The sequence below is a fragment of the Panthera pardus genome, unplaced genomic scaffold, assembly GCF_024362965.1.
Source record: "Panthera pardus isolate Hobbes unplaced genomic scaffold, ASM2436296v1 HiC_scaffold_6, whole genome shotgun sequence".
Lineage (NCBI taxonomy): Eukaryota > Metazoa > Chordata > Mammalia > Carnivora > Felidae > Panthera > Panthera pardus.
In genome coordinates this window covers 103,379,160-103,391,489 of record NW_026526991.1, presented here as the reverse complement: position 1 = coordinate 103,391,489, position 12,330 = coordinate 103,379,160, and the positions used below count along the sequence as shown (strand labels likewise).

General features: G+C 39.4%; 1 protein-coding gene and 1 non-coding gene across 7 annotated transcripts in view; one reads left to right on the top strand and one right to left on the bottom strand.

The window, feature by feature from the left end:
- TULP3 (TUB like protein 3) overlaps positions 1-11,464 on the top strand; it is a 64,517-nt gene extending 53,053 nt beyond the window's left edge. For 5 of the 6 annotated variants that reach the window (XM_019464841.2, XM_019464842.2, XM_019464838.2 and 2 more), the window contains 7 exons: positions 3,103-3,230; positions 3,849-4,046; positions 6,429-6,541; positions 7,059-7,173; positions 9,703-9,801; positions 10,203-10,374; positions 11,297-11,464. In XM_019464841.2, the coding sequence (XP_019320386.1) occupies positions 3,103-3,230; positions 3,849-4,046; positions 6,429-6,541; positions 7,059-7,173; positions 9,703-9,801; positions 10,203-10,374; positions 11,297-11,430 (959 nt within the window). In that variant the 3' untranslated portion in view covers positions 11,431-11,464. The remainder of the gene's footprint in view (positions 1-3,102; positions 3,231-3,848; positions 4,047-6,428; positions 6,542-7,058; positions 7,174-9,702; positions 9,802-10,202; positions 10,375-11,296) is intronic. The other variant, XM_019464844.2, reaches the window with a different exon arrangement.
- Positions 11,465-12,257: 793 nt separating this feature from the next.
- TRNAK-UUU (transfer RNA lysine (anticodon UUU)) lies at positions 12,258-12,330 on the bottom strand. The gene has a single exon. It is a non-coding gene; the product is annotated as a tRNA-Lys (tRNA).

Genomic DNA, 12,330 nt, shown 5'->3' with positions numbered 1-12,330 from the left:
GCCACAAAACAAACCCCAACAAATTCAAAAAGATTGAAGTCATACCGTGCATTTCTTTTTTTTAGAGAGGGAGAGGTTCAAAACCTTTGGGATGCAGCAAAAACCATTCCAAGAGAGAAGTATATAGCAATACAAGACTACCTCAAGAAGCAAGAAAAGTATCAAATAACCTAACCTTATACCTAAAGGAGCTAGAAAAAGAACAACAAACAAAGCCTAATAACCATCACAAGGAAAGAAATAATAAAGATTAGAGCAGAAATAAATGATACAGAAACTAAAAAAAATAATAGAACAGATCAATGAAACCAGGAGCTGGTTCTTTGAAAAAAGTCAATAAAATTGATAAACCTCTAGCCAGACTTACCAAGAAAAAAAAGACAAAGAATTCAAATAAATGAGAGGAGAAATAGCAACCAACCCCACAGAAATACAGTTAGAATATTATGAAAAACTATATGCCAACTAATTGGACAGAAAAGTGGGTACATTCCTAGAAACACATAACCTACCAAAACTGAAACAGGAAGAAATAGAAAATTTGAACAGATTGGTTACCAGAAAATAAATAGAATCAGTAATTTAAAAAAACTCCCCAACAAACAAAAGTCCAGGACCAGATGGTTTCAGAAGCGAATTCTACCAAACATTTAAAGAAGAGTTAATGCCTATTCTTCTCGAACTATTCCAAAAAATAGAAGAGGAAGGAAGACTTACAAATTCATTCTATGAGACCAGCATTACCCTGGTTCCAAAACCAGATAAAGATATCACGAAAAAAGAAAACTACAGGCCAGTATCTCCAATGAACATGGGTGCAAAGATCCTCAACAAAATACTAGCAAACCAAATCCAACAACACCTTAAAAAATTATCCACCACAATCAAGTGGAATTTATTCCTAGGTTGCAAGGGTGGCTCAATATTTGCAAATCAATCCACATCACATCAATAAGAGAAACAAGAACCATATGATCATTTCAATAGATGCAGTAAACTCTCAACATGATAAAAACTCTCAACAAAGTAGGTTTAGAGGGAACATACCTAAACTTAATAAAGGCCATATATGAAAAACCTATAGCTAACATCATCTTTAATGGGGAAAAACTGAGAGCTTTTCCCCTAAGGTCAGGAACAAGACAAGGATATCCACTCTCACCACTTTTATTCAACATGCCACTGAAAGTCATAATGCAAACTGAATAGATCATAGTTGTCCGTCCTCTGAGATGGTTGAATGTAAGCAGAAATGGTTTGAGAAAAAAGCCACACTGCTTATTTTTAAGTCTACTTGTAAATTCATAATTTGGATATGAGGGATACCTTTATCCTAAAGAGAAAAGGGAATTTAGTTTCAGTCTTGGCTCTGTGTCTTTCTCTTGGGCAAATGATTCTTCCTCAGCCTGATATTATCACATATAAATTTGAGTACTATACTTCTCTGACAACACACATCACACTTTATTTTATGTCTGTGTTCCTCCCTAGATATGATCCATAAACAAACAAGAAACAAAACAAGAAAGACTACCAGTATCTCCTCTTTGAACTCATATAAATGTGAGGATAAAATGAGAAAATAGTTTTTAATCAAATAATTTTTAATTTTTCATAAAAGATGCTTCATAAAAAAATAAAAATAAATGGGATACTACGTGGCAAAGAGAAAGAATGAAATATGGCCTTTTGTAGCAACGTGGATGGAACTGAAGAGTGTGATGCTAAGTGAAATAAGTCATACAGAGAAAGACAGATACCATGTGTTTTCACTCTTATGTGGATCCTGAGAAACTTAACTGAAGACCATGGGGGAGAGGAAGAAAAAAAAAAAGTTAGAGAGGGAGGGAGCCAAAACATAAGACACTCTTAAAAACAGAGAAAAACTGAGGGTTGATGGGGGGGTGGGAGGGAGGGGAGGGTGGGTGAGGGGTATTGAGGAGGGCACCTGTTGGGATGAGCACTGACTGTTGTATGGAAACCAATTTGACAATAAATTTCATCTTAACAAAAAATTAAATTAAATTAAAAAATTAAAATTAAAAAAAGATGCTTCATAAATCTAAGGCATTTCAAACATTCCCAACTCAAATTAGTTAACTAGACTTAGAGATGAACAAAATTCTGGAAAACGAAAAAGTAACTGGTGTAGTAGAGAACAATAGACTATTTATTTATATATTTTTTATTTATATTTTAATTTTTTAAGTTTATTTATTTTTGAGAGAGAGACAGAGGGCAAGCAGGAGAGGGGCAGGGAGAGAGGGAGACACAGAACCTGAAGCAGGCTCCAGGCTCTGAGCTGTCAGCACAGAGCCCAACGCAGGGCTTGAACTCACAAACTGCGAGATCATGACCTGAGCTGAAGTCGGACGCTTAACCAACTGAGCCACACAGGTGCCCCTAGATCATTGAATTTTTAAAACTGTGGTAAAATACACATAACATAAAATTTATTATTTTACCCATTTTTAAGTGTACAGGTCAGTGACATTAAGTACAGTCACATTGTTGTGCAACTATCACCACCATCCATCTCCAGAACTTTTTCATCTTCCCATAAAACTCTATATCATTAAATAATAACTCCCCATTCTTCTATGCCCTGCATCCCAGGTAACCACTATTCTACTTTCTGTCTCTATGAGTTTGACTACTCTAGATTTCTCATATAAGTGGAATCATAAAATATTTGTCCTTTTTTTTTTAATATTTGTCCTTTTGTGACGGCATATTTCACTTAGCAGTGAGCATCTTTTCATGGGCTTATTGGCCACTTACATATCTTCTTTGAAGAAATGTCTATTCATGTTCTTTACCTATTTCTGAATTGGGTTGTTTATTTTGCTATTGTTGTAGGAGTGCTTTATGTATTCTGGATATTAATTCTGTATCAGATACATGACAACAGTGGAAACGGAAAACAAGGGATAGATCTGAGTGAGAATATGAAGAAAGAGCTGTCAAAATTTGGATAAAATAGCTACATTTTAAGTCAGAATAGCTGGGATGTTTTAAGCAAGAAAATTAAAATTATTTTGGTTTGAAGATTTAGTTTTTAAACCAGTGTTGGCAGTTTTGACAGTTCTTCCTTTCTTCCAGGTATCTCAGGTAGTTTGAACTTTGATGAAGAGGAGACTGATGGGGAAGAAGAAGGAAAGAAATTATGTCATTCGCCATATTCAGATGCAGAGAGACCCAATTCTGCATCCAGCCAGAAATCAACCACAGTACGTAGTTCTGAAACTTCTTCCTTTGGAACTTATTTAACTATTTCCCAAATGCATCTCTAATATTTAAACAGGATTACTGAATGAGGGTTCCTTCAAAAGATTTTTAAAAATGTTTTATTTTTGAGAGAGAGAAAGAGAGAGTGCATGCACATGCGCGTGTAGGAAAAGGGCAGAGAAGGGGAGGGGCAGAGAAGGGGAGGGACAAAGGACTCAAAGTGGGCTCTGTGCTAAGAGTGGAGAGCCTGATGCGGGGCTTGAACTTATGAACCATGAGATCATGACCTGAGCCTGTCAGATGTTTAACCAACTGAGCCACCCAGGTGCCCCTCTTTCAAAAGATTTAAGCTCAAATTTAGTCTTAAAGTTCATGACCCCCCCCTAAATTTCTTGTGTTTCAAGCCAGCTATTGTGAAGTTATATCCCACTTTTGTACTTGGCTCCTTCATTATTCCCAATATTCATATGCCTATTTCACTTCTCAGAGTTTCCCTTTATTTTGTCAGAAGACTAGAGACATAGGGATAAGTCACTAAATTATTTTGTATGTTGTTTCTTGATAAGAATAACAAGTTTTCTGATCCAACCTCTATCGCTCACATGTGGCTGTTCTTTCAGGATACAGGAGCTTATGGTACTGCAGCCCAACAAAGTGATAACCAGCTGGGAGAAGTGGAGAATTTGGAGGACTTTGCATATAGTCCTGCCCCTCGGGGTATTACAGTAAAGTGTCGGATAACCAGGGATAAAAAAGGAATGGATCGGGGTCTCTTCCCCACTTACTATATGCACTTGGAAAAAGATGAAAATCGGAAGGTATGAGAAATGATTCTTTTAAAAATTTTTTTTTTTTTGTTTAGGGGTGCCTGGGTGGCTTAGTTGGTTAAGTGAATGACTTTGGCTCAGGTCCTGATCTCAGAGTCCCGCATTAGACTTGGTGCTGTCAGCCTGTCAGCATGGAGCCCACTTTGGATCCTCTGTCCCCCTCTCTTTCTGCCCCTCCCCCACTCACGCTGTCTCAAAAAATAAATAAAACACTAAAAACATTTTTTTTAAATATTTTTCTTTTATTTATTTGGGAGAGTGAGTGTGGGAGAGAGGGACGGGGGTGGGGGGAGAGTGAGAGAGAGAGAGAGAGAGAGAGAGAGAGAGAGAGAGAGAGAGAGAATCCCAAGCAGACTCCACACTCAGCACAGAGCCTGACATGGGCTCAATCCCACGACTCCAGGATCATGACCTGAGCCAAAACCAAGAGCTGGACGCTCAATCTACTTAGCCACCTGGGCACCCTGAGAATTGATTCTTTGTTTTTTAAATATGAAATTTATTGTCAAATTGGTTTCCATACAACACCCAGTGCTCATCCCAACAGGTGCCCTCCTCAATGCCCATCACTCACTTTCTCCTCCCTCCCACCCTCCATCAACCCTGTTTATTCTCAGTTTTTAAGAGTCTCTTATGGTTTGCCTCCCTCCCTCTCTAATTTTTTTTTTCCTTCTTCTCCCCCATGGTCTTCTGTTAAGTTTCTCAGGATCCACATAAGAGTGAAAACATATGGTATCTGTCTTTCTCTGTATGACTTATTTCACTTAGCATAACACTCTCCAGTTCCATCCATGTTGCTACAAAAGGCCATATTTCATTCTTTCTCATTGCCAGGTAGTATTCCATTGTGTATATAAACCATAATTTCTTTATCCATTCATCAGTTGATGGACATTTAGGCTCTTTCCATAATTTGGCTATTGTTGAGAGTGCTGCTATAAACATTGGGGTACATGTGCCCCTATGCATCAGGACTCCTGTATCCCTTGGGTAAATTCCTAGCGGTGCTATTGCTGGGTCATAGGGTAGATCTATTTTTAATTTTTTGAGGAAACTCCACACTGTTTTCCAGTTTGCATTCCCAGCAACAGTGCAAGAGGGTTCCCATTTCTTCACATCCTCTCCAGCATCTATAGTCTCCTGATTTGTTCATTTTAGCCACCCTAAGAATTGATTCTTAAGACAAACCTTGAAATAGAGGGGAAGAATGTTGTGGGAATAGATTGTTGAAGGGCCTTAGGATAGAGGAACAGCACTGGTAACAGACTAAGTCATCTGGAAGCAGATTGTACTTCCTAACTCCCAGGTGCTGTGTTCTGTCTTCAAAGAAAGAGCTCATAGTCTCATAGGCAAAATCTGTTCCACCCCAAAGAAAAAAGTTTTATCCAGAATATAAGAAAGTAGAGGAGAATATTTGAATGTAATTATTTGCACCTCTATCCAACTTTTTGGCAGGGGGAGGGTGTTACTGTGTGCTCTTTGGTTTTTATTTTAATTATGGTAGAACATGACATTGTGGAAGAAAGAGCAAGCTTTAGGGGATAGGAGGAAGTGGAAATACGGAACAACATGCAAGTGAAATGTCTTATTTCTCACTTTAGGAATTCTAATTTACTTTAAATACAAATTTGAGGCAATTTAATACTTGCTAATGAACAATGTATTTTGTATTGCTGCTGCCAGGTCTAAGTGGATGATTTTAACAGCACAGAAATGAGATGATGATTTATATCATTATTGTTATAACCACTATTTATTGTTTATGCTGTACCAGGCATGTGCTAAATGCTTCATGTATATAATATCTCCTATAATCCTTATCACAATCTTGTGAGATAGGATTTCTTATCCCTGCTTCATAGATGAGTAACTGGGGCATAGAGAGTGACATACCCGCCTCAAGTCACACTAATACGTGGCAGAGCCAGACTCAAACCTGTGTCTGATTTCAAAGTCCCTTCCTTAGCTACTGCCATTCTCCTGCTTCCCTGTCATTGTCCAAGTCTAGTGGGATTTAGGAAGGATGCATAAATACAACAGTATTCATATCACTGAAGATACAAAAAGGAATATGAGGAAAGCAGCTGCAGTAAAGAATTAGAAGGATGGGATGGGGCACCTGGGTGGCTCAGTCGGTTAAGTGCCTGACTTCAGCCCAGGTCAGGATCTCATGGTTCGTGAGCTCGAGCCCTGCATCAGGTTTGGTGCTGACAACGCGGAGCCTGCTTGGAATCCTCTGTCTCCCTCTCTCCCTGCCCCTTCCCCACTCATGCTGTCTCTCTTTCAAAAATAAATAAACTTAAAAAAAAAAAAAAGGAATAAGCCACGGTGGTTCTCTTGACATTTTTGACTGACATTTTTTTCTTTTTCCAGATATTTCTTCTTGCAGGTAGAAAGCGGAAAAAGAGCAAAACATCCAACTATCTTATCTCCACTGATCCAACAGATTTATCTCGTGAAGGGGAAAGTTACATTGGCAAACTCAGGTGAGTGCAGCCTTGTTTTACTGATCTATTCTTTCTGATACTTTTATTCCTGTTGTTTTAGAACAATTTCTTTTTTCTTTTTTTTTTTTTTAAATGTTTATTCATTTTTGAGAGAGAGTATGAGCAGGGGAGGGGCAGAGAGAGAGGGGACAGAGGATCCCAAGCAGGCTCTGAGCTGACAGCAGAGAGCCTGATGCAGGGCTCGAACTCAATGAACTGTGAGATTGTGACATGAGCCAAAGTCGGACACTCAAGAGACTGAGACACGCAGGTGACCCAAAACAATCCATATCTTCTTTGCAATGAGCATGTACTGATGTTGTAATCTTAAAAAAACATAAAAGTTAACAGAAAATCTAAGTCCCTTATTTAATGAGTGATCTTTGAAAAAGTAGTGATGAACATTTGGAGAACAGGCAAATGGACTTCCACTCTGTTACATACCTGTCCTAGATTTGTATTTGTGTAGGAGCAAAAATATAGATCATTAATGGCGACTTTTTCCTCTTGATTCTAGATCCAACCTCATGGGGACCAAGTTTACAGTTTACGATCACGGTGTCAGCCCAGCCAAGGCCCAGGGTCTGGTAGAGAAGGCCTATACCCGGCAGGAGCTGGCAGCCATCTGTTACGTACGTGCCAGTCTCAGAACGCACTCTTTTCCTGAGTCTTTTCCTTAATCTCCTGGGTGTCCTGCTGGCCCTTTAAACCTAACCAATACTGAACTCACTATCTTCCCTCCCAAGCTTGTTTCTATCTCTATGATCCCCCTTTTTTCTGTTGCTGGTATCGTTTTTTCTGTATATTCATTTTAATTATTTATGAATTACCAAGTTTGGTTGTTTTTAATTTTTTAAAAACATTTCTTGTCTGCTCTTTTATTTCCTAATGCCATTGTATTAATTCAGTCCTTTATTATCTCTTACCCACTGGCCAGAGGTTACAACAAAGTGGAAACTGATCTCTCTTTACTTTTAGTTTCCCTGATTCACTCTATACTGCTGCCAGATGGATCTTTTCTAAAATACAGTGCCAGTAAATCCTGTGGTTCTCTTGCTTCACAGCATTTAGTGACTACCCACTGCATACAGAAAAAAGCCCTAATGCTTTGGCCTTTCCTCCAGGCTCTTCTAACGGCCCTGGCCCTGTCCTGTTCCCATAATGGGAGACATAACAGCCCCCTGTCATTGCCTTGCTGCACCATGTGATCTTTCCTTACCCTAGAGCCTCTCCTTTCCCCCTCCTTGTCCTTTGTCTAACCAACTGATGCCATCGGAGAAGTCTTTTCTGAACATTTGATAGAGTTGACCTTTGTATGTATACATCCCCATGGCCCCCGTGCTTCCTCTAGTAACTCACACATTATACTTGTTACTGCTTGTGCCACACGAACCTTCTCTTGTAAACTCTTATTCTCTGCTACATCCCCACTAGCACAGGGCCCGGTGCATGGTAAGCACTCAAAAGTCATTGAGTAAAAGAAAATAAGAAGCAATTAACCTGACTTAACCTGTTGCTTTGATCCCAAAGTCACAACTTTTTCATAAATTGGAATTAATCTCATCATTTCCCATGAAATGTTGTGAAATTAAATGGCTAACTTAATATTTTTATAATGTATAGTTTTTTTTCTCCTAGTTTCATTTCTCCATTACATGTTTTAACTATGCATAACTTCCATATATATGTACACGTGTACATGTATATATGTATAGGTATACATACAAGCGTATATATTTACCTTTTTAATGTGCTTATTTTATTCATATATAATCTGCCTGGCCTGACAGGCATTTAAGGTTTTTTAGGTTTTTTTTTTTTTTCATTTTTAGTTTTCATTTTATTTATTTTAGAGAGAAAGTATGTGTTTAGAGAGAAAGCAGGAGAGAGAGTTAGAGGGAGAGAGAAAGAATCCCAAGCAGGCTGTACCCACAGCCACCCAGGTGCTCCTAGGTTTGTTGTTTTTTTTTTTAATTGAGGTCTAATTGGCATATTAGTTTCATATGTATAATGTAATGATTTTATATATATGTATATATTGCAAAATGATCATCACATTCAGTTAATAAGTTTAGTTATTAAGTTTAGTTAATATCCATCACCACGCATGGTTACAGCTGTTTTTCTTATAAGAACTTTTAAGATCTACTCTCTTAGCAACTTTCAAATGTACAGTATAGTATTATGATCATTATTTTTTATTTATATAGGTGACACATAATGTTACATTAATTTCAGGTATACAACTTAGTGATTGACAAGTTTATACATTATGCTGTGTTCACAACAAATGTGGCTACCATCTGTCCTGAATATATGGCTATTACAATACCACTGATTATATTCCTAATGTGGATACAGGCATTTGAAGTTTTTACTTCCTGGTACATTCCCTATATAATTTAAGCTGTAATTCTCATTGTATATCATATGTCCTCATTGGGAAATAAATATTTATTGATGATGACAAAATTAAAAAATAAAATATTTTTTAGTTTATTTATTTATTTTGAGAGAGCAAGTGGGTTAGGGGCAGAGAGAGAGAATTCCAAACAGGCTCTGTACTGTCAGCACAGAGCTTGATGTGGGGCCTGAACTCACAACTGTGACATCATGACCTTAGCTGAAACCAAAGGCCGGATGCTTAACTGACTGAGCCACTCAGGCGCCCCCAAAGTTAGTTTTTTTAAGTTTATTTATTTATTTTGAGAGAGACCATGTGCTCATGAATGAGGGAGGGGCAGAGAGAGAGGGGGAGAGAGAATCCCTAGCTGGCTCTGCACTGGATCTCACTACTGTGAGATTATAAGCGGAGCTGAAATCAAGAGTCAGACATTTAACTGACTGAGCCACCCAGGCGCCCCTGTGTTGAGGACAAAATTGGAAAGTGCTCACAGTTGTCTCAAGTTTCACTTAAGAGTAAAGAGAATAAAGTTTTAAGCCAATAGAATCTGTTTTAAATTCAAGTGTTCAAATTAGGTTTAAAAGGAGGTACAGTATTACCTTCCTTGTTTTGACTCTCTGTCTCTTTGTTCACCTACAGTAAAGTAATAAAATAGTTTTTAGTGTTTTTGACATCATCACTGGACATTTTACATGCCCGAGAAAGTCATGTGTTTTTCCTTTCCGTTTTCAAATTCCTGCCTTATTCTGTCTTCCAGGAAACAAATGTACTTGGATTTAAAGGTCCTAGGAAAATGTCTGTGATCATTCCAGGAATGAATATGAATCATGAACGGATCCCATTTCGGCCACGAAATGTAAGTAAGAACGTATTTAATCAACAAAGGAACCTCAAAGACAAGAATACAGTACAGATGAGATCACTACAAAAAAGTATTGATTCTTACAGAATCCCAAAGTGGAGTGTGGCTCATACCGTTCTTCACGAGAGTGATCAGTCCCGAACCTCAGGATGAGGGCCGTTGCAGCAGAATTGCGAAAGCGGTTGATTTGAAACCGCTTGGTCTGCCAAGAGCGATGCTAGATAATCTACCACAATTTTTAAAAGCTGCCTTCACTGTGGGCTTTCTTTGTTTCTGTTGTACCCTTTCTGCAATGGAGGAAATACTCTCCTACTCTACCTTTTACTTCACAGAGCTGAAAGTGAATGATTTCCTGTGGTTCTCAGTACAAAGCAGTGATTTTTCTCTTCAAACAGGACCACGAGAGCTTGCTTTCCAAATGGCAGAACAAAACCATGGAAAACTTGATTGAACTGCACAACAAGTCCCCAGTCTGGAATGACGACACACAGTCTTATGTCCTGAACTTCCACGGCCGGGTCACTCAGGCATCTGTGAAGAACTTTCAGATAGTCCACGAGAATGACCGTGAGCCTGCAGGAAGGGTTGGGCGGGAATAGGAGGAAAGATGCCCTTACACGGTGGGGAAATGAGCACTTCCTATCATTGACAGGAAGTTCTGCCCAGGGGAGAATTATTGTTATTATTAGTTAAATGTTTATTTATTTTTGAGAGAAATAGCATGAGCTGGGGAGGGGCAGAGAGAGAGGGGAGACAGAGGATCTGAAGTGGGCTCCGTACTGACAGCAGCAAGCCTGATGCAGGGCTCAAAACTCACAACCCATGAGATCATGACTTCAGCTAAAGTTGGTTGCTCAACCGCCTGAGCCACCCAGGTGCCCCCCCACACACCCCCAGGGGAAAATTATTTAAGAAAGAAATGATTTCTTTGGAAAGATTGAAGTGTAGTTTAAAATAAAACTTCTTTTTTAAAAAAAATGTTTATTTTTGAGAGAGAGCGCACAAGAGAGAATCTCAAGCAGGCTCTGCGTGCTGACAGCTTGGAGTCCTGTGTGGGGCTCAATCTCATGAACCTTGAGGTCATGACCCGAGCTGAAATCAACAGTCAGAAGATGCTTAACCGACGGAGCCACCCAGGCAGCCCTTTAGAGTAAAACTTCTGAACCACTGTTTGGGAAGCAGATGCAAATGACCCTCATTCAAACTCTGGTCCTTGGAGCTTGTACTGTTCCCTCCTCTTGTCCTGTCATGCTAGTCATGAGTGGTCTCCTGCTCTCTGTATTTGAGAGGAATAGTAATAGAAGCTTGGCTCATGGTTAGCAGATACTCTTGTCAATGCCTCTTTCCATCCTTCTCAAAGTTTCCCATTTTAAAGAGACTTGGTGATTAACTGATCGATCTGAAGGATTTTTTTCCCTGTATCTTTCATAGGCTTTTCCCCAGTACAGCCCCACTATTTTCTAATGTCCTAATTTCTTTCTTTTCCTAGCTGACTACATAGTCATGCAGTTTGGACGTGTGGCAGACGATGTGTTCACCCTGGACTACAACTACCCACTGTGTGCACTTCAGGCCTTTGCCATTGGACTTTCCAGCTTTGACAGCAAGCTAGCATGTGAATAAGAGAAAGAAAAAGGGCTGAGTTTTCTCACTCACAGCTTTGAGTCACTTCCTTTGCTTTTGCCCCAGGACTGAAGAGTGACTGCCTGCCCCTTTGGGAGTAATCCCTGTATGTATGTATGTGTACATACACGTGTGCATGTGTACATAGGTACATGTGCATACACATGCGTATATGTACACATGCACCCAACTTCTCTGGGTTTCACGGACCTGGTCAGGGATCACAGCTTAACGTGGGGGACAGATTGTTCAAAGCACAGAGAGCTTCTTGTTCAGGGCACATTGGCGACTCTGGAAGTTATTGCCCAACAGATTCTGTGCCCTCAAGGGTCCGATTTCCTGTGCTTGGAAATGTACAGCTAGAATCAGGTTCTAATGAGTAAATACTTGGGTCTTTTTTCTTGAAGACCTTTCCTGAGTGGGATAGTTCCCTAAATTGCCTTCGGTCTTCAGTCTGCAAACTGTTTTTGTAAATGGTCAGAGAGGCTCTCACAGCTGCTCAGCTCTGTTGTTGTATTGCAAACACAGGCATGGCCAGCTCATAAACGAATGAGTGCAGCTGTGTTCCACTGAAACATCATTAACAAAAACAGGCAGCAGGCCAGATTTGGCCTGTGGGCCATAGTTTGCTGACCCCTGCTCCAGGTATATTTCTGTAAGTTACCTGGGCATCTTCCAGAATGGGCCCGTGGTCATGACAACATATGAGTGGGAAATGCATATCTCTGGGAAGCAACGGTCCCATAAATTGGATCTGAAAAGGCTACATCCATATAGCTTTTACCTGTTTTTTATTTTTCTATTTTTTATTTTTTAAGTAAGTTTTACGCCCAACGTGAGGCTTAAACTCATGACCCTGAGATCAAAAGTCACATGCTCTACCGACTAAGCCAGCCAGGT